Source organism: Eschscholzia californica, unplaced genomic scaffold, assembly GCF_041429995.1.
Source record: "Eschscholzia californica isolate CP2 unplaced genomic scaffold, dmEscCali1.0.p SCAF_3, whole genome shotgun sequence".
Lineage (NCBI taxonomy): Eukaryota > Viridiplantae > Streptophyta > Magnoliopsida > Ranunculales > Papaveraceae > Eschscholzia > Eschscholzia californica.
The window spans coordinates 62,412,194-62,433,103 of NW_028238420.1; the positions used below are offsets into that span (position 1 = coordinate 62,412,194).

Here is a 20,910-nt window from a genome sequence, read left to right on the forward strand (position 1 = left end):
AATGGTATCGAAAGCTATCTTATAGAAAAACTTAAAGGCAATATAATATGGCTCCTCTCAACGGGAAAAAAAGCAATCTGGCTCTTTCATAGATCAATTCATGTACAATGCAACTTAGAGGATCTACAATCTCTTAATAGATTCAAATCAAAAGTCAGAGAATAATGTGCTACTTTATTAGCATTATGATTCACATAAGAAAAGGACTTTTCATCTTTTACTGCACTGCAAGTCTTTATTACCATCATCAAATCACCTTCTATAATGCTTCCATATTGATGAAGATCTATAGCAATTTCAATCCCGAGTTTGGCTGTTTTTTCTTCAGTTTCTAAAGATGAGGTAGCCAATATCACAGTTGTTTTGGCCAAGAGGATAACACCATTAGAATTGAGGCATACAACCGCTAATCATGTTTTCCCGTTCTTAATAAGAGGCATCGAAGTTCACTTTTAGTTTGTCAACACTAGGACTCGATGAGGACAATGTCTAGCTCGACAGACTCACAAGAACGTGCTACCTGTAACACGGCACAATGAGGACAATGTCTCTTACTTCAAACTCCCCAACTTACCATGAAATCTTTTGAATGACAAAATGAATAAGAAGCTCACGTAAAAATGTTAAATGAGAGGCACCGACCTCTACAGGTACTTAAGCAGCTAAGCACAGAGTTCTTGGTACCTCGAAAGGTCCCACTCTAGTAGAACGACAGACAGCCAAGGAAAGAAAATAAATTATGAAAAAAAAATGAAGCTTGGTTTCTTAAATTTGGTCATTTAATTAAAGACGGTAATAAACAATGTTACAATTCTTCTAACTTACTAGAAAAACTGTGTTTCTCCACCCTAAACATGTTTGTAAATGCCCACAAAAAATCACATCATCTTCTTACAGTCATAAAACTGAACCACCATATCTATGACGATTACACCCGCAGGAAGATCTCTGCAACATAGACTTTTTGTATTTTAGCTTCTACCCATCTCAGAGATGAGGGCTCATTCTGCCGCCAGAAGTTGCACCAAGAGTCCAGACCATCTCAAACTTCGCCATCAAAGGTCACATGTCCCGAATCTGTCTGCCCGCCTGCCTATAAATGACCAACTGAAAAGGTTGTCGAGATCGAGAGAATTTATAAAGCCCAGAACGGTTTTGCAGCAGCAGCTGCTGTTGGTTTAGAATCAATCTTGCAGTCATCTACAGGGTCTTCCTCATCGTCATCATCTCCGTATTCCATGAGCTTAACCAAAGTGTCTGAAAGAAAAGCGAGATTTCTTATATACTCGGTAGAAGTCTCACAACAAGTTTCAAACATGAGTACGTCGGACTGCAAACTTCTAGTAGTTCATCCTGACAGATACGACTGCAAACTAAGGGGAAGCGAGATGGTCAACAAGTTTCAAAAATGAGTACATCCAACAATTTGGAGACTAACACACAAGGTTTTTTACGAGCTCTGGCCAACTTCTGTCGGCTCGAAGCTTCGTACTAAGAGATGTATATTTCACATACTGCACTTCTTCCCAATTTGTTCAGTAATGTGTAAAGATGGGGGTAAATACTATAATTGCTATCTTATTTAACGCGAGTTGTTTAGCATTAATACTGTTTCTCGTTAATTGTTCGTGGATTGGATTATTCGGGCTTCAGCAACTAACCTCAAATACTCGCTTCACTAATAAAGAAACCAACAATTTTTCAAATTTTTTTTTTATCATATGGGAACTCATGAATCATGAGCAGTAAAGTTTATGAATTCGCAGAAAGTGCATCATCCTGTAATACTATATAATCAACTTAAAAAAACATTAATTTCGCAGTCAGAAATTGTTGGAGAGACGAGAAAAACAAGATTTGGTACCAGGAACGGGATCTGATGTTGATTTTATCTTCGCTGAGCTAACCCCGTTCGAGGATGTGAACTTCGGTGGAGGTGGCGGCATAGTGTTTAGTGAAGGGGGTGGCATCCCATTTGATGGTGACTGCACCAACTTCTTTGGGGGCGGCATGGTCGAAACATTTCTAACTGAATCCTCGAAACGTGTACCTGGCTTAAGAAATTCTGATCCCTGCAGTGAGTTGTGAAAAATGAAACCCAAGATTCATATCCCTAACTAACATTAACCAAAGGGTCAAAACAATATATTTCAAAAAAAACATTACTTTGTATCACCAACACCCATAAATTTTCACTGCCAAAAAGGCATGCTACTTTAAGGTTTCTGGATCATATAAAGACGAAAGTAACAAAATAACGAGTTCCCTCATCAATGGTCAAACCTACAGAATCACAGTTACTGTGCAAAAGGAGCACTCAAAAAGGTGTAGAAACATGTTCTAGTACGAGACTCTAAATTATCTATAAACTAACACCAATGTTACTCGGGATATGAAGGGACAGACTGGAGAAGAATAATGCAATTCCAATGATGAAAGGCACTCATACTAAATGTCACTAATAGATATAAAAAGAGCTACGGTTTTTAGATCCATAGTTGAAAAGACGTGATTCGAAGGAAAGGGAGATGCAAAACAGTGAAATTCCCAGGCAGAGCACCGAAAAAGGATCATGTATGAAAAGCAATTAGTTTTAAGTATATCACAAAGCCTGATCAGAGCTCCACCGGTAAACACATCTCATAAAACCTCCAGAATTGATAACCCTGTGAAACATACAAACCAAGGATCCAACAGACAGGGCCTGTCAAGCTTCATAGAAGGTCAGAGAAAATACCTGGAATAAAAATCAGCAAGCTTTGTTAAATCATGCATAGGAGAGAAAAGAAAACAGGACCTATTCAAACAAGAGAAACGTAGATCTATATCATGTATAATCATTTGATATAATAATCATACATGCAAAATATATCAAGCTGCTGATTACTGATTACTAATTATACCATGTTTTTAAATAGTTATAAAGCTTGCAAGAAACTCTGTGAAGGTGAGAGATAATAACTAATAAGACAATGCTAAATGCAGTCAAAGTAAACCCAAAAGATGTGATAGAAACCGATGTAAATTATAGATATGTTCCTCTCGTATTACCATACCACCTGCCAAAACATTAATAATTTAATATTTCATCCGAATACTGCTAACGCCCCTTCTCTATCTAGGGTTCTCTTTCTTTCAAATTATGTATATGTTAATCCTTGGTCCGGAAAAAATAAATGCGAAAGAGAAAAGCGACATTTCAACCCAATGAAACAATATAAAAACCCTGTAAGAGAAAAAAAATATATTCCCTGAAAAACTACCTTGCGTTATGGCAATATCCAGGAAAACTTCTTTGTGACCAATGAAGATATTTAAAAAGGAGCATCCAGGAAAAAGAAACGATCGTCAAAAGGAAAAGCAAATTACGTTTGTAGGTAATTAAATATTATCTGACAAGATGGAAGGATCAGCATTCTCCTCTATCCAAATAAATCTTTCACCTTTTTAATTCATTTATTTTCCTACTGTGGAGTTAATAAAAGTATACTCTTTTACCTTAGAAAGAGAACAAGCTAAACCCAATAGAAATAAATTTCTTAAAGAATGTACAACATCTACGTAGTTAAGGGTGTGTGCACCCACAGTTGGCCACTGCTAGCTATCCGTATTCCCATGTAATGCTAGTCAAGTAAAGAAACTAACAAGGTGATGGATTTCGGATAGGGGGCAACACCCATCCAGTGGTCATACTTATTTTTATTCTATCATGTTGAAATCGTTAGTAAATAATGCTTTGCATGAGAGAATAAAATATAACATATAATTGCTATATTACAATAGAGGCGCTTATGTACATACATACATCTCCCACTACTTCATATCAATGTATAATCAAATATTATTATGAATCAAATGGGTGACTGACCATTATACAGAAACTTCAAGAACCCTTATAATTTATGGTACCTGGTACGGTTTTGGAGGATCTTTCGCAATAACTGGTTGCTCCTGAAACTTGCGCCTTTGTGCAGGTCGTTTCCCTGTCTCAGTAACAGTGCTCAGAATTGGCTTGGGCAATGTACTAACTGCTGATGCGGCTGTTGAAATTCCAGAAGTAACTGGAGAAGGTGACTGTCTAAGGGCTAAAGCTACCTGTTGTAATGGTGTAGCCTGAGGATATATACCACAATATCCATTATAGCTTGTCCCTCCGGATATTGAAGGCTGAGGATTAGAAAACGTGTTTAGGGAAGGCTTCCCATAAGTGAAGACTCCCACATTTTGTGGAATGGAACCTTGAGCATACACACAAGAGACCCCTGGAACGGTAGATATGGGACTCTGTGCCATTGGTGCTGAAGGGACACTTGAGGATGGTATTCCAACAGCACCATTTTGTTCTTTTTGCTCATTCCCAGTGCTCTGGACTTCAGCTAATAACTGCTGAGGCGGTGGAACTGCCTTGTAAGTCTTGGATGATGAAACCCTAATACAGAACAAGTAGAACCTGTCACTGACAGTATCACAAGAACCTCTACTAACGATGTGGATACGCTCATACCTCAATACATGTATAATGATTACAGCTACAGTGTGGATACAATAACTGATAAGTGATAACCAAAAAAAATTAAAACTCAAGGCTGTTACCTGGAAGCAGCACATTCCACGCTGATTGTATCCAATAGATTCTCTGCAAGGAGCTTAGCATCTTCAAGACCTTTTGGGTTATTACTTGACAAATGTAAATGCAGAGGTTCCTGTAATTCTGTGGAGGATTAATATGCAAGACAGTAAGAGTCTGATGATAGGGTAATCCAAATGTTTCACATGTTAAGTCAAATAGAATTATAACATCAGTACCTTCGCCTTGCGGAGTTTCAAAATTTCTTGAACCTCTTCCTCTCAGTACGACCATTGCTCCTGTTTCAGTCATAATGTGATTTATATACTGATCCTGCATGTACAAATCCCAACGAGCAGCAGCACAAAAACAATTTCTCCCAATCGTATGGAGATGTCAGAGAAAGCTTGAAAACATTAGATTCTCTTATCTTTACATATCGAGCAGAAACTCCCAATTCATCAAAAGGAATTGGAATATAAAAGAGGAACGGAAACATGGACATATACACTAGCTAGTACCTATTACCAGGTAAGTTCAAACATGTAGGAGTTTGGACGAGGCGTACAATGTAAACCATGAGAAAAGAGATACCTAAGAATAGAGGAAAAATTTTAAGAAAAGAAAAACTCACATTTGGTCCGCGTATGCGAGCTGCAATGTTTAATGTAGGGTCAGTCTCGAATCCCAAGAAGACGCATGCATTCAGCTGTTGGGTTACCTGCAAAATAAAAACCAGCGGAGGAATTACAGTGTTATACTGTTATCCCATTTTAAGCAACTAGAGAAAGTAGGGCATACCTGTCCTCCACCGCTGCCGGCTAAAAGAAAAGGAGAAGCCACTGGATAAGAATGCACGCCTTGTTTGATCATTTCCTCGACCATTGCAGCTGCTCGATCAACTGCTATAGTCCTTTCTGCTGTCTCTTTTAACTGAAAAGACCACCATTATTTAGTGAAGCCACCATTGAATTGTACCAAACAAAAAAGAACAGACAACCGTTTCGAATAAAAGTGAAGAGACGTGAGGTTACCAAATACTAAGTTGCCTATATAGATAAGTAGACAGAATAACTTCTTCCAATTAACATCCAATAACCATCATATGGCGTAAATAAATCAAAATCATTCTTGCTTCGTCATAAAAAACTGAATGGATCAAATGTGGAGGATAAACACAATGATTGAGAAGATCGATTTACAACAATCACAGGCAACAAACATTATAGAATATTTTGAAGCAGATCACATGGCAAGCTTATAGATCATTTCCTTGAATTATAGAGTGAAGTGAATAACAATCTTTTACCAGTTTAAACCCAAAAGGGAATTTTTCTAACTGCATTATATTAGTTATTAGTTACTATGATACATTTTGGTGTTTGCATAGCCACCATTATATAAATAAAAAGTAACTAATAAAGTTATAGATATTCATACACCGGTTAACATATATCATTATGCTTCTACTTCTACAAGAAGGTAGTACATTCTAGTCCCGATATGAACCTTGCAAGGAAAAGAGTTAACTATCATCAACTAACATCCTGAGAAATAGCGTACTTGAAAAAGATCTGAACAAGGAGCAGGAAAATGATGAACAGATTCCAGCCCCTTGCAATGATCATCTTAGACCAAGAGCCACAAGAGAAGAGAAGCAAGTGCTGAGTTCTTTGAAGATGAAGAAGCCATTAAAATAGGCATGACTATAGCTTTGTAGAAGGATCAGGAAGGATCGGCGGCCATTATCAAGAAGAAACGTATCTCGCGGGTGGTCAGAGACCTGAAGACTTTAGAGTGGGGGTTGTCTGACCCTAGACAGAAACGGAAGGATTCTCGATCTACCCCGAACCTTAGGGCTTTAGATCGCCAATGGTAAGGAACACCCATAGCTGGAACATTCGAGGGCTAGGTAATGGAGAACCTCAAGTCAGGAAATCAAGAAGAGAGATCTGGGCCATGATACCACTAGTGATTATTTGGTCTAGTTGGAAGGACAGATACGATAAGCTTTTTAAATATCAAATCCAAATAGCAAATTGGTGGCGGAGGATGTGTTAGCTTGATGCTTCACTTCACTGGAACAGATACAACATTTGGGCTATGAAGTTAACTTTTTTTATCTTGTATCCAATAGGGAGGCTACCTTGATGCATCATTAGGCCTTTTAGATCCATTTAGCTTCCCTCTTTTTTTTCTTTTCTTTCTTTCGCTTTTGTATCAGTATCATTCTTTTCAATATTAATTCAAAGATTCAAAAAAACTAACATCCTGAGAATTTCAGTACCAAATTATACTATATGAAGTCAGTAGTCAATCTATTAAACAGGACATTCCTTTTAAATAGAAATTGTTCTAGTAATCACTTATCAGGATGACTTAATTAACTCCACAGAATATGTCATCACCAGCACTAGAATTTTGTGACCACTGCTTCCCATATGAAAGACTTCTTAGTTAAGACTAGAAGCAGTTTATCTCTTTACAATGATATACAACATATTTGAATTTAAAATACAGTGAAATGGTTCAATCCAGTCAATTTTCTGACTCATAAAATTCAGAACTTACATGAACCCCAGCAGATATGTGAAGATATAGCGGCTTCTCACTATTATTTGGTGCATTTGGAGGATGGTATATGCCCCTAAAGAAAAAAAATAACATAAAGCTAAGCCAGATGACTAAACAGCTCATAGTATTTTCTGAAACCTTACTAACCTAGTTATGACCACTGCCCCTGTGCTCCTCTGAATCTGCGAGGATAATTTATATTGTGTAAATACTTAAGCAACTAAGAAACCTTGCAATTTTTTTAAGAAGGAAAAGCTCATAAACAAACCAAACTACAACAAGCTACCTCTTCTTGTGTCTGTCGTTTCGTGAGCTTGTAGCGGACAGTAGGCTCAGCATCATTTATGACAATTTCTCGTGCTATAAGCTCGTCCTGAATTTTTGGCTGAAGCAAACAATACAGTGTCAAAAAACAATTCAGTGATAAAATCAAAAGATGCCCAATGAAGAAGACAAACAAATGGAGCATGATCACAGTGAAGGCCACTAATCAGCAAAAAGGCTACGAAAGTCAAGGATGGTAGTTTTAGTTATCTATTATAAAAGTTCTGAGATTTTTTAACAAGTCGATCGAACTTGTTCAAGGACATCTCAAGAAACAATTGGTCTTTGTGAAATGATAATATATCTAAAACATGTGCACTTATACGTCTACTTATAATAAGCTCATCCCTCAGTTATTGACACAGCTTGAGGTTCAACCTGAAATTGTATGGAAACAGGAAAGAAGTGCAGAAAACTCGAAATAGGTATCTCACTTGATTTAATTTTTGAACTGCTGAAACCACATTCTGCTGGATAGAAGGAGCTAGCAAACCCTGGGGAGCAGCCATATATGTAGCTGACATAGGAGTAGTCAAATGAGAACCAGAAAGTGGAGCCACTCCCGGAAGTGCAACTCCGAGAAGAGTGCCCATATTGCTCAACGGGACAACTCCAGGTAAAGATAATCCAGCAGATATTAGCGACTCTGCAGGCTGATCCCACTTTCTCTTCTTTCTATTGACATGCGCAGTAAAGATTAGACATTTAATCATTTCAATTGTTTCTCAAAAGTACAAAATAGTAATGGTACAAAACAGCATCCCAAGTCCCAACCAAACAAAAAATAGACATGATATATTAATGTATGCAAACTACAAACTAGTAAGGGTAAGAAAACTCATCCAACCAATAAACTAATGATATAAAATATGAATAAGTATAAAACGCAGTAAAGACGTACTTAATGACAGTATGACTATCTGTTCTTCTGTAAGAAGAAATACCAGAACAATCCTCTTCCAGAAAATATAACCATAAACCTGTGAGTGACTCCATCTGCCTATTTTATCCAGATAACCAATATTACAGTCTTCAAGGTTCCGACCAATTCACATACGTTATAATAAATAATACCAATCCCATATGGGTCTTCTGCACAGAAGATTCGAGGTTTTTGCCCAGGAAATCTACGACAATGACACCAACATTTCAGTGCTAATGTCACTACTCACTAGAAACTATTGCTTTAGTGGCATTAACTTCGCCAAATAAGGTTTATAGATATCACAAAATCCAGTTTTTCGCCCAGGAGATATTGACTTGACAGTAAGTATTAACTTTGGCAAAGAAGGTGCATTGGTATAAGGAAATCCAGTTCAGGTGTTCAATACATATGGAAATCAATAATTTCATTTCTGCTCCTCCCATAAACCCTCAAAATGGCTTCTGATGATTACAAATTGGAGTTCATACTTAATTATGAACTTCAGTTCTAACAAAGAAAAGTAGAATTTCAAATACCCATTTATGTCATAAAAAGAACTCACCAATTCAACAAATTAACAACTCATTCCTCGAAACAATTTAAAAAATTAGATACACAATTTCACCACCAAACCCTAGAAAAGGAAACGTTAATCTTTTTCAATTTAATAATATTACCCTATATGCCTAGAAGAATACCAACCATTTACACGGTTGATACAATATGAGTACCATCGTAAACCCTAATTTGATAGTATAAGGCTACAAACACTTGATCGAAGAATGTCGAAATACTACAATTAGAGAAATTAGGGTTTAAACGATGTACCTTTGCCTTGTTGTTCCTGCAGCAGTTGGAATTGATTCTTCGGAGGCTTTCATGAAGCTGTCCTCTGTCATGCTTTCTAGAGTTGATGAATTAGGGTTTTACGAGAGAGAGAGAGTTATGCTTCTTCTGTTTGATGGCGAGACCGCGAGAGTAATTCTTGATTCTTGTGTTGATGGCAAGGGTAATTCTGACCAGTAAATTGGATAACTTAGGCATTAACTAAGAGCAACTCCAATGTACTGGGGCTGGGGCTCCCAAATTTGGGATCCCCAACCCCCCAGCCCCATAACTCCAACCCGGGAGCCCCGGGGCTGCGCTCCCGGTGGGGCTGGGAGCCCCCCAGCTCAGGCTCCCATTCTGGGAGCCCCTCAGCCCGGGCTCCCAAATGGGAGTCTGGGCTGGGGGGCTCCCAGCCCCTAATGTGACCGTTGGGGTGTTCCCAACGGTCACATTTAGGGTGGATTCCCTTAACACCCCAACGGTCACATTTGGGGTGGATTCCACCCCACTTTATTTTAATTTTTTTTAAATTGATTTTTTTTTATTTTGTTATTATTTTAAGTACTTCTTTTTTAAGTATTTTTTTTCTAACTTTTTATTCTTTTGTTTTTCACTCGACGGAATAATATCACATTTTAATTCATAATCGAAATCTAATAATTTATAGTCGAAATTTAAAATCAAAATTTCGCACACGTATATTATTTTGATTTGGGAGCCCCGGTGGGAGCCCGACTTTGGAATCGAGAAAAACCCCGGGGCTCCCAAAATTCAAGGGCTCTCAAAATTGAGAGCCCGAGCCCCACATTGAAGTTGCCCTAAATAATTTTTGTTTTTCTGTACGATAAGTCAGATTTTGAAATCTGACTCAAGATATAAACTATCACTGATCTAATTTCAGATTGTTTTATTTTGGATCATTTCATTGAGACAATTTATATTGGGACTACTAAGACAACGTAAATTCAGGCACCGCATTTCTAGCTTCTGGCGGCCACAGGCAATATGGGATGCTATTGCTCTGGAGTATGGTCTGGTCAGACATTTACAACAAAAAAAACACCGTTACTATTCATGGCCTTTCATACCAATGGCTAGGGGTGGGAATCGGACGGGCTCGGACGGGCTCGGGCTTCAAAGTGTCGGGCTCGGACGGATCGGGCTCGGATAAGCCGAGCCCGAGGTAAGGAGTCGGGCGGATCGGGCCGGACGAAACACGCCATCTAAGTGTCTGTAGCCCGTCCGAGCCCGGCTGCCCGAGCGGGCTCCAACGGGCTCGGGCCGGACATGCTCGGGTTATTTTATTAAAAAAATATAAATAAACCGCCAATATTTCTAATATAAAAAACGATTATTAAATATCATCATCATCATTAAATCTTATATTATTAAAATAGTTAACACCATTTCTAATTTAAAAAATAAACAACTTTCTAACAAAAAAAAAAAAATAAACAACTAATATCACACAATTACATTTCTTCTTCATTAACTTACATATCAATCATCATCTTCAACAGTTCAACTCATCATCACCATTAAAGCTTACATCATCAAAAAAATTTACATCTCATTACTTGAAAGATTAAGAAGATACAACTAATTAATACAACTTCCAGAATACAAACCCTAACCCCCCAAAATTCTTAGAATCAAAATTTCTCTCTTCCACAAAAATCTCACTGACTTCACTGGACTCCAGATCTCACTGGTCATCATCCACCACAGAAAAAAAAAAAATTACAGATCCGAGTACATCTTTGATCATCCAACGACCTCTATCCGATCTATTTGATCAGACAGATCAAAGGTTTGTCTTTGATCTGTCTGATCAAACAGATCTGACTCGTTAGAGTCTGAGATCTTCACATATAAATGATATAATCATAACAAATAATATTATAGACATTATTCATCAGATTACAACCTTAAAAAAAAAATAAAACATTAAAAATAAAACAAATAACATCATAGATGTGTTCGAAGGCTTAACCGCATCCTTTGATCCGAAGATCATCAGCGTATACCCATCATGAACACATCATCATAGAGATCAGAGGCTTCAACCCACTTTAGTCAACTCGAAAATCACAGAGAGGCTTCACATTAAAATGATATAATCGTTATTCGTTAAGAGTCTACTCGAAGAAGATGTACTAACCATTCTTGAAGTTAAAGCACCGAGGCGAGGACGATCGATCAAAGGGACTTCGAGTTCGAGTTTAACCCTAATTCTTTAATGGTGGTTTTTAATGGAGTAAGGGTTAAGGGTTAACAGAAAGAGAGAGAGAGAGAGAGAGAGGGGCGGAAGAGAGAGAGAGCGGCGGACAGAGAGAGAGCTAGGGTTTCGAATGAGCTAGGGTTTTGGCTGAGAAATGAGGGGTATATATAGGGTTTCGAATGAGCTAGGGTCGGGCTACACATACGGGCATCCTATCGGGCCGGGCTTCGGACGGGTTATACGGGCCGGGACTCGGAATTGAGAACCTGACCGAGCCCGGCCCTATTAGCCCGATCTATCAGGCCGGGCTAACCCGGCTCGGGGTGCTTCGGTCAGCGGTCACTCACGGTTCGGGCCGGACCGCGGGATTTCGGACCGTTTTCCCAGCCCTACCAATGGCCCAACAAACATGACCTTACAATTTGTAGGCAAAATATTGCTGGCACACTTGTAAGTTCATTATAAAAGTGTCTTCCAAATATGATCATGAGTTAAACGGGTCGAAAAAAAAATCATTTCTAAATGACATAATTTTAGAATAGGTACGATTAATACCCTAGATAGATGATTCGGAGAAAAATACTAGGGAATAAATAATTTTGGGCAAAATTATACACAAACAGCAAACTCTTCAAGCATACATCTAGTTTGCTTCTCGTGATTGGAGTTGATATTTATACAAATCATTGGAAGCTCTAATATAGGAAATCACATTAAGTTTCTGCCTAGAATTTGTCCAGAATTTCTTGTTCTCCCTTTATCAAAACTTTGAAGCTATATGGGATTCACAAGATAACAAAAGATACTGTCAATGAAATTTTTTTTTGTTTTGTTGAAAGGTCAATGAATGAAAATATTTGCAATACAAAATGTACATAGCCAGAACACAAAACCCAAGTTCTTTATTACATAGCTAAGAACACAAGACCCAAGTTTTATAGTACATAGCCAATACATAGGACACACGTTTTATTAGTAAAGAATCCAACTTTCAGGTATGTAAATCTCCACAAAAAAACAACTATGAGAGCATCTCGGATGCAAAACTGAATCTGTGCAACGCGGGAGTATCACATAAGCGTTTTTGTTTTTTAAATTTATCTCTAGTGCAAACTCAACTAAGATCTTAAAGATGACGTGTAGAGCGTGAAATAGAGATATCTCAAGAGAACTTGATATATCTTTAATTGTCCAACTGCATCAATATTTGAATTTAAAATAATAGAATTGAAGTCTTCATATAGTCCCAAGATAACAATAGAAATGAAGTCTTCAGACATTCCCAAAGACATACATTTCTTTACAAAAATAATCGTGCCGCATGAGTAAAAAAATAACGTTTAGAGTTTTGCATCCGAAAACATATAAGAATTGAAAATCTTTATTTTTGCCACATACTAATGAGACTCTCAATTGGAACTTGACAAATACCACTAATTGAAATTTTTTTGAATTTTGCATTGGAGATGCTGTGAATACTTAATTGGTTCTTTAAGGACCAAAATAAGTCATAATAGCTAGAAAAGGACACAACAAACTACTCTAAGGATTTGATCAAATCTCTGAACTGGAAAACCAGCCAATCAGCTTTCGCAGCAACTGCTTCTCGGAGTTGTACTCCACCGTAGCAAATAAACAAGTCTGCGCCACCTTCCTTACGAGCCTATACAAAAAGAAAAGAAAAGAAACAGAGAAAAATAGTGAGATTGAGAGAAGGATTATCAGATTAAGCACTATAATGGAAGAACCAAGCATTTGATCAGCTCTCACAAACATATGTTACATATCGATCATATGATATGGATGGCATATAAGTAAATAAGTTCGGATTGACTATATGAGTTCAGCTTTCACTTGCTAAAAGTTTTTTAAATGATAGTTCGTACGTTGAGTTTGTGATCGTAACTGATTTCTAACAAAAAACATAATGAATTTCCACATCAGGTTGCCCAAACTATACTAAACGTTTTCCGGACAACAGGTTAACGAATAGATGTTTGAGAATTCTCTATGAATTTCCTTACCTCAAGATCAGTTGCTCCGTCCCCTATCATGACCATTGCCTTGTATTGATGAGCCTGGATATATAACAAAATTAGAGGGAGAAATCACAAAAAAGAAAAATCATAAAATAGCGAATAATTAACAAAGAAAACAAGGTTAATGCCAATTATTCGGGCCTTTTACCTTTCTAACGTTCTCAACGGCTGTCGCCTTGCCTCCACTTCTTGAAGTAGGCTCACTCTTGTCAAATCCAGCAAATTCACCAGATTCCGCAAATAGCAGTCGATTAGCAAATATATTTTCCACGGGAATCCCGAGCAGCAATGCAGCAGGCTTCGTCGAAAATTACCAAGTTAGTGATACTCAAATGGATATTGTAGTTCAATAAAATATTTAACATGAAATACAGAATAAAAGAAGTCAATGCATTTAACGTCGATTCAGTTCGAAAGCAAGCAACGGAAAACCTATTGAAACTAGTTATGAGAACTACAAGAATTTATGTTTGAGATCATAATAAGTTCCAAGAAAACTCGAACTAGCAAATTACGACGAACCATTAACAGATGCAAGCGGCACATCGTTATGTTCTAAACCAAGAAATGGAGGTATGGCCCTCGTCTATAGATTCCCAAAATGTATTATCTAAAAAAAGGAAGACTGGAAGAACCATCGAATGAGGTCTGAAGCACAACAGGACAAAACTAGGGACTATGAGTAAAACCAATCAAAAGTCAAAACCTTGGGAGTTAACTAGCTATATTTGAAGGCAAAATATAGAGCAGCAAACCAAAGAAGTACAATAACTAAGGTACCATACTTGGATCATTTGACGAAAACCTCCAGAAATCAGGTAAACATCAGTGTTCTTAGCTTTCAGTGTTTTTATCAGCTCATCTATGCCAGGGGAAATCCTATACATAAACAAGAAGCAACATGAGATTATATTAATAGAGATAGAAACAACCCCAATCTCATTTAACATAACTACTTCTAAATCATATAATCAACATATCCAACTTGATGCATTGAATATGCACTTCACAGATACAGCTCAAACAGGCAAACTCAATCTCATTTAAATGGTTATGAAGATTCTCGCTGGATAAGTACTAACCGAAAAAAGATAGCTACAAAAACAAGAACATAATAAGAATGAAAATCATACTTAGGAGGTGTTTTCTCAAGGTAACCTTGTAGTTGATCTAAAGACGGATTAAAGAGCGAGAGACGAGCAGCAAGAGCCTCCTCAAACGGAACAGATCCACTCATCGCCCTACCAACACCCAAAAGAAGAAATAATTAGTATCTCAATCACCAAAATAACACAAAACATTCACATTAAACAACAAAACAAATTGTGAACCTAGCCGTCCACTCTGCAACTGCCTTTCCAGCTCCACAAAATTCAGCAAGCTCATCAATTCCTTCATCCAGGCACACAGTACTATCCACATCGAAGCATACCGCATCCGCATTTCGCCAAATCTCAAGAACTTCTACAAACACAATCACCCAAAGCACACAATTAAAACCAAAATCCAACTATCAAACTGTAATGCATTAAACCTTAGCAGTTCTCCGCTTTTGACACTGAGGGCCAATAGATACGGGGGTTTGTTCATGGGGAAGGCTCCACGAGCCCACCTAGAAGGTCTCGAAACTACAAAAAGCTTGAGCACACACATAATAAAAATGTAACGCTTCAAACCTTAATAGTAATCAATATTGTCTCTAGTTTTTACACCGCCCAAGCGGCAACGGGGTTTTGTTCATGTGAAGGCTCCACGAGCCCACCTAGAAGGTCTCGAAACTTACAAAAAGCTTGAGAACACACATAATAAAAATGTAACGGTCCAAATCTGAATAGTTATAAATATTGTCTCTGGCTTTTACACCGCCCAAGCGGTAACGGGGTTTTGTTCATGTGAAGGCTCCATGAGCCCACCCAAACAGTCTCCAGACTTACTAGACGCTTGAGCACACAAATAAATAACATTTTACAAGATAAAAATACAACCTTTAGAAGGAAGAGTATTATCGAAATGGGGAAGAAAAGAAGAAGTATCTGACGGTTGCATTGATGAAGCAATTGGAGTAACAGATTTAAAATGTCTCTTCAACCCAAGATGATTGTTGTTCAGAGATCGGTGAATTAAAGGAACTGAAGGAGAAAAATTGCGTCTAGAACTGTAATTTGAACGAACTGGAGTGATGGTCCGTACATTCACCAACCCTTCCATCAAATAGGTATCTGCTTTTTCAATAAATCAACAAAAAATGAAAAATTATAACCAGGGGCTAATCTAGAATTTCAACTTATAGGATGTTAAGCTTTAGATTCACTGTAGCCAAAATTTCTAACGAAAAGTCACTCTAAGTAGGTTTCTACCCATGATGCTTATAATACATGTAAAAGTGTTATTAAAGAAATTTCTAGTGGTTCCAAGGTGTCGAAATAAACTCCAGAAAGCCATGGAGGTCCCAGGTTCGAATCCCAAAGAAAGTGGAATCTTTGGTTATTTGAATTGGGATTATGAGGGTATAAATAATGTTGTTAGGCTTCAGGCCATTGTCTTGTTGGGCTATAGGTCTTCTTAGTGTTTGAGTGGGCGGATATCGAGCTTATCACATATATGATGTATCAAATGCCAAATATCAGCGACGTAGATCGTAGTCGTCTTCCGAACAAAAAATCTACAAATGAACATTGGACTAATTAACAAAATTTGAACTTATCTAAAATTTATAACTTATAAGAAAGTAAGAATCCATTAACTAAATATCAAAATTTGAACTTACCTATCACTTAACAAAAAAGGAACGAATCGTAATTCATATATCATTACCATCAATCAATCGACAATTGAACATTGGACTAATTAACAAAATCTGAACGTATCCAAGATTCATAACTTATAAGAAAGCAGGAATCATAATTCATAATCATCAATCGATTAAAGTATTTAATTTGCAATTTCTAACCTACAAATGGTCTGCAAACAAGATCTTAAAGGAGGAATGTCATCAAACAGTTGCAGTATAATCAAATCAAGTACTCACCAGAAATCTGATGAGTATCCGGGAATTCGAAAATTGAGAGATCAACCAACCGAATCCTTGAGAGAGAAAGTGGAGATTAAAGATAAACCCTAAAAGTAGTTGCTGTCCGATATTCTTTTCTGGATTATAGCTACCCTCTAGATAAAAGTGGGGAAACAAAATGGATTTCAATGAAGATTAAGGAGATACTTTTGACCATGTGAGAAAAGCTCTTTCGATAAAACCAAGAGCAGGTGAATTTGTCGGTATACTTTCTTTGCTTATATTTTCAATCTTATTTTTTAATTAATAAACCATTACAACAAAGCTGGAATAGCTCAGTTGGTTAGAGCGTGTGGCTGTTAACCACAAGGTCGGAGGTTCGACCCCTCCTTCTAGCGATTTTTCATTTGTTCACTAAGGTGTTGTTTCGTTTCTTTGCCCAAATATCTGAAATGCTCCAAATGACGATTATGCCCCCCACAATTTAAAGAAAATCTTCTCTTCATAGTTAGCATTTTACAATCGTCAACCCTATCTCCACCGACCATAAACACCACCAGAGAGTAAAGATATCGCCCTGTTAGTTGCTGTTAAAGAGAGAATGATTGGCTTAAAAAAGTTTCTTTAAAAGGTCACTACCCGCAAGTATACGCGCGCGAAGTAGTAAAACTCGGTATGACCGGAGTCGATCCGCAGAGAGTAGGTCAACATATTCTAAATCTTGTAACTAATAAAGTTTTGTTTGAAATTGGTTTTGTGGTGAGAAAACTAAATCTAAAATAACAAACTTAAAAACAACGAAAAGATAATTGATGGAGAAACTTATGAGGAGAAAACCTAGGGTTTCGGTATCCACCTTAACGTGTATAAATCGTGACCTAATCAACGACAACTCAAATCTTTTTTGTTTATAACTCAATCGAAGGTAACCAATTATACCGACCTCTGAAAATCTAAACTTTTTAGAACAAATACACCTAATATTTTAATTTCAAAACACACATTCATAAGGCAATCAAACTATTAGCTATTGAACCTTGAGCATGAGACATTAAAGACACTAAGTCAAAATATGAACATCAAAACATAATCATAGTTAATGAGAGAGATATCATGAACTAATTGAGAAGAATCAAAATTTTAATATAAAAGCATCTCGAAGATATTCGTTATGAGAAAATGGTCAAATATTCATACAAAGCTAAGGTTTCATCCTAACTCTAGATGAGATGATTAGCTACTCATAATGAAAGCGATAAACACTAATAAGTATGAAGTATAAGAGAAAAACATGGAAGAAGAACTAAGCTTTTATAATAGAAAATGATTTTTTGTCTGGCAGCCAAACGCTCCCTTGGAGAAAATTATTTTCCAACACCTAGGAAAATTATTTCTAGCAGTAACTTCGGACCAATCACGGTCTTCTTCTCCAACAGAACTTTCTCTCTCTACTGTTTATCTCTTCTTCAATCAATCTCTCTCTCTCTCTCTCTCTCTCTCTCTCTCTCTCTACTGTAGTTGAAAAGATTAAGAGATAATAATGAATAAAAGATTATAACAATCAAAACTCTTTTTTTATATAACTCTTTGTTACAACCTTCTCTCTCTCTCTCTCTATTACAACTTTTTCTCTATTTCTCTCTCTCTCTCTATTAATCTCTATTTCTCTCACAAAAAGAAAGGATTACAAAAAAGAGTTGAGATGATTATGGTGTTCTCTGCAATTTTCGTTCCAAGCAGAGATGATAATGATGGAGGTTACTTGAACTTTTAACTGTTCTAAACTGAGCTGAGAGATCTCCCCCCCCCCCTTCCCCTTCCTTTGTCTTTTGTCCTCTATATAGATAAAACAAAAAGTCTAGGGGGCCCGTAATTTGGGGACTCCCTAGGACCCGTCCAACCTAGTTGGACTACAAGACAACAACCAAATCACTTTCTCTCTCTAGAATTTTCCTTGTCTTGTAGTCGAAAGAGGTTGGACGGGTTCTAGGGAGTCCCCAAATTACGGGCTCCCTTGACTTGGTGTAGATAAAAAGCCTGATTATCTTCCTAATTCTCTCTCTTTAAAACTTTCCATCGCAGACAAATTTTTTTTTCCAAATCTTCAGCTTTCTCACGATTTCTTTCTCTTTCAGCTTATTTCGGAAATACCATATATCATCCCTTGAATCTTTTCTGCAATCTCCAACAATCTATATCTTTCTTCGGTTTCAAAATATTTTCTTTCTCTCTCTACTGTATTTTGTTTCCTATGAGAGAAAGAAGGAACATGTGCTAAAGAAATAAGAGAAGAAAAATTGTGAGCTGCTCTGGCCCAATGATATTTGCCTGTTGGATCTGACGTGGTGGTTATAGTGGGGTGATCCGTTGTATCGCAGATGAGAAAGAACATTACACCACACGCCTTGATGACCCCACGTAATGCTGACGAGATATGGACCGCTAAATCCTTACGAGAGCACTGAACTCTCATTGCAAGCAAGTACCAGATCAGCTTATATCGTCTGTCCTGAATGTACAGCACCGACGCCTACCAGGGTACCAAAGACATCCTGTGCACCGTCAGATGCTTGCCATGTGTTGGTGAGCGTTTTTTGTTCTCTTTTTAGTCAATTGATCTTGACTCAACTTTGACTCGAACTAACTTTCTCATGCAGACTCCGATTTGACTTCCGCTTTCGCCTACGGGTCCGTCATGGAGTCTAATTTCATCCGAGCATCAACATTGGCTAACTACCATGATCTGAATAACTGCTCGAAGTAGAATAACTAGCCCAAGTTAAGAGATTCACATATGACATTTTCATGTCTCATCAGAGGGTCGTAGAGATAACTCGTCGGATCTTTGGTTACCGTTAAAGAAAGGGGACTGATAGAGAGGGAGGACTCAGTCTCGCCGGAGAAGCTGACGAGAGAGAAATCGAGAGAGGGGGAGCGACAGTAGAGGGTGAAGAAATCGAGAAGGACGTTTTAGGTTTCTTTTTTATCCAGAAGAGAGAGAGAAAGACTTTAGGGTTATTTTTTTAAATTAGATTTTTTTTGTCTAAAATATCTAATAAGGGTAATAAGAATGTCAAAATTTTAATTCAGATATAGAAAACAAACATCTAACTTGAAAAATAATACACCCAATTCAGATTCACCAAATTCAATTCAGCCAATTTCAAATTCAACAATTTCAGATTCAGAAAGTTAAAAAAACAAGCAACACCTAAGCCACATGATTTCCACTTTTTAAATGAACTAAAACTTTGTGGTTGATGCTTTACTATTTTGGTGTTCGGACAAAGGATAAAAGTTTTTGAAGTACAAAAACCTTTTAGGCGGAAATATCAGACACCGCATTTTCTTAAATCTCTCACCATCTCTTTGTTTAAAATTTTGACTCTCTTGCTCTAAAACTTTAGCTCCTTCTCACTCTAAAACATTGACATAGCCTGGTTTCTCAAAGTTTATTGCTTGATCTTAAAACTCACCTGCCATACTCCTACATTTATGTCAAACTACAATCAAGGTTGCTATAGCCACTGATAAGCACTCGTTCCTCATAGTTTATTCCTTGATCTTAAAACTTCAAAGCCATACTCCTAGATTTATGTCCATCTACAATCAAGGTTGCCATAGGCTAGGCTGGGTGAAAGAGTTTGAAATTAATGGCTCATGCGAGTTAGGTAGGCCTTCCTACAAATATATTAAGACGTGTATGTATATTCTGCAAAAGATAATTCAACAAATAGACAATAGTATATCATTAAATGTAGGTATTCGAGTGATAAAACCAATAAGGTTTTCTTGTTGGACACGTCTCTTTTGGAGACTAAGGGTGGTCCACATTCCTAATTTCCCTCTGACTTGGTTTTGACCAGTTACTGATTTGAATTCAGTAATTCGTACATGTGCATTGGGACAAAAGATTTGGGAAAATTGGTTACAGTAACCAACTCACTACCCCTTTCTTTGATGGAAAAGAAGTGGGAGTAGTTACAATAAGTGAATGTCTCAAACCGCCTCCTATATTACTGTTTGTGTCTCTCCATCATTAACACAACAACTTAAGGATAGGATTGGGGTTTGAAGGCATTCAGTATTCAAGGTTCTGTTTTTATCTTAGTTACAACTTAGACTTAATGAACAATGGATGAAGGTATGTAACTTCTGCATATTTAGATTTAAATTTTCTAACATCTCTGTGGTCATATAACACTAAGTCATAAGGCAGCGCACTGAGAACATCGCATTTGACAACAGAGTTTACTGGAAAGGTAATATTATAAGTTGCTTGTAGATCAAATTATAGAAGCGATGTAGTAATAACACCAATAGTGGACAACTCTGTGATGATCTAACAATTTTTTGAAGATAATATGATCGAATTATGCTCCTCAAGTAGGTAGTGTCTAACATGATTTTTTTTATGTATGA

The 20,910-nt window shown here is 37.2% G+C and overlaps 2 protein-coding genes across 2 annotated transcripts; both read right to left on the bottom strand.

The window, feature by feature from the left end:
* Positions 1-764: 764 nt before the first annotated feature.
* Positions 765-10,274, bottom strand: RIK (RS2-interacting KH protein). The gene is made up of 13 exons (XM_086664810.1): positions 10,036-10,274; positions 9,219-9,437; positions 7,900-8,140; positions 7,428-7,526; positions 7,289-7,323; positions 7,139-7,214; positions 5,369-5,500; positions 5,202-5,288; positions 4,807-4,900; positions 4,594-4,711; positions 3,910-4,429; positions 1,865-2,072; positions 765-1,257 (listed from the first exon to the last, which is right to left on the bottom strand). The coding sequence occupies exons 2-13, from the start codon at positions 9,287-9,289 to the stop codon at positions 1,136-1,138; spliced, it is 1,803 nt and encodes a 600-aa protein (XP_086520936.1). The 5' UTR covers positions 9,290-9,437; positions 10,036-10,274; the 3' UTR covers positions 765-1,135.
* A 2,424-nt stretch (positions 10,275-12,698) lies between these two features.
* On the bottom strand, positions 12,699-16,820 carry PSP (3-phosphoserine phosphatase). Its single transcript, XM_086671267.1, has 8 exons — positions 16,507-16,820; positions 15,464-15,697; positions 14,810-14,942; positions 14,612-14,719; positions 14,264-14,357; positions 13,627-13,776; positions 13,464-13,517; positions 12,699-13,102 (listed from the first exon to the last, which is right to left on the bottom strand). Exons 2-8 carry the CDS (start codon positions 15,684-15,686, stop codon positions 12,977-12,979), a joined length of 888 nt encoding a protein of 295 aa, XP_086527393.1. The 5' UTR covers positions 15,687-15,697; positions 16,507-16,820; the 3' UTR covers positions 12,699-12,976.
* Between the last annotated feature and the right edge of the window lie 4,090 nt (positions 16,821-20,910).

Bases quoted from the DNA above. Each gene is read 5' to 3' on its own strand.
- RIK (XM_086664810.1), bottom strand. From the start codon at position 9,289: ATGACAGAGGACAGCTTCATGAAAGCCTCCGAAGAATCAATTCCAACT. The intron at 7,215-7,288 runs GTTAGTAAGGTT...TTTTTTCTTTAG, and splicing joins GGGGCAGTGGTCATAACTAG to GGGCATATACCATCCTCCAA. The intron at 2,073-3,909 runs GTACCATAAATT...AACTCACTGCAG, and splicing joins ATCCTCCAAAACCGTACCAG to GGATCAGAATTTCTTAAGCC.
- PSP (XM_086671267.1), bottom strand. From the start codon at position 15,686: ATGGAAGGGTTGGTGAATGTACGGACCATCACTCCAGTTCGTTCAAAT. The intron at 14,720-14,809 runs GTTCACAATTTG...GGGTGTTGGTAG, and splicing joins GTTGCAGAGTGGACGGCTAG to GGCGATGAGTGGATCTGTTC. The intron at 13,103-13,463 runs GTAAGGAAATTC...CTTTTTGTATAG, and splicing joins ACGGAGCAACTGATCTTGAG to GCTCGTAAGGAAGGTGGCGC.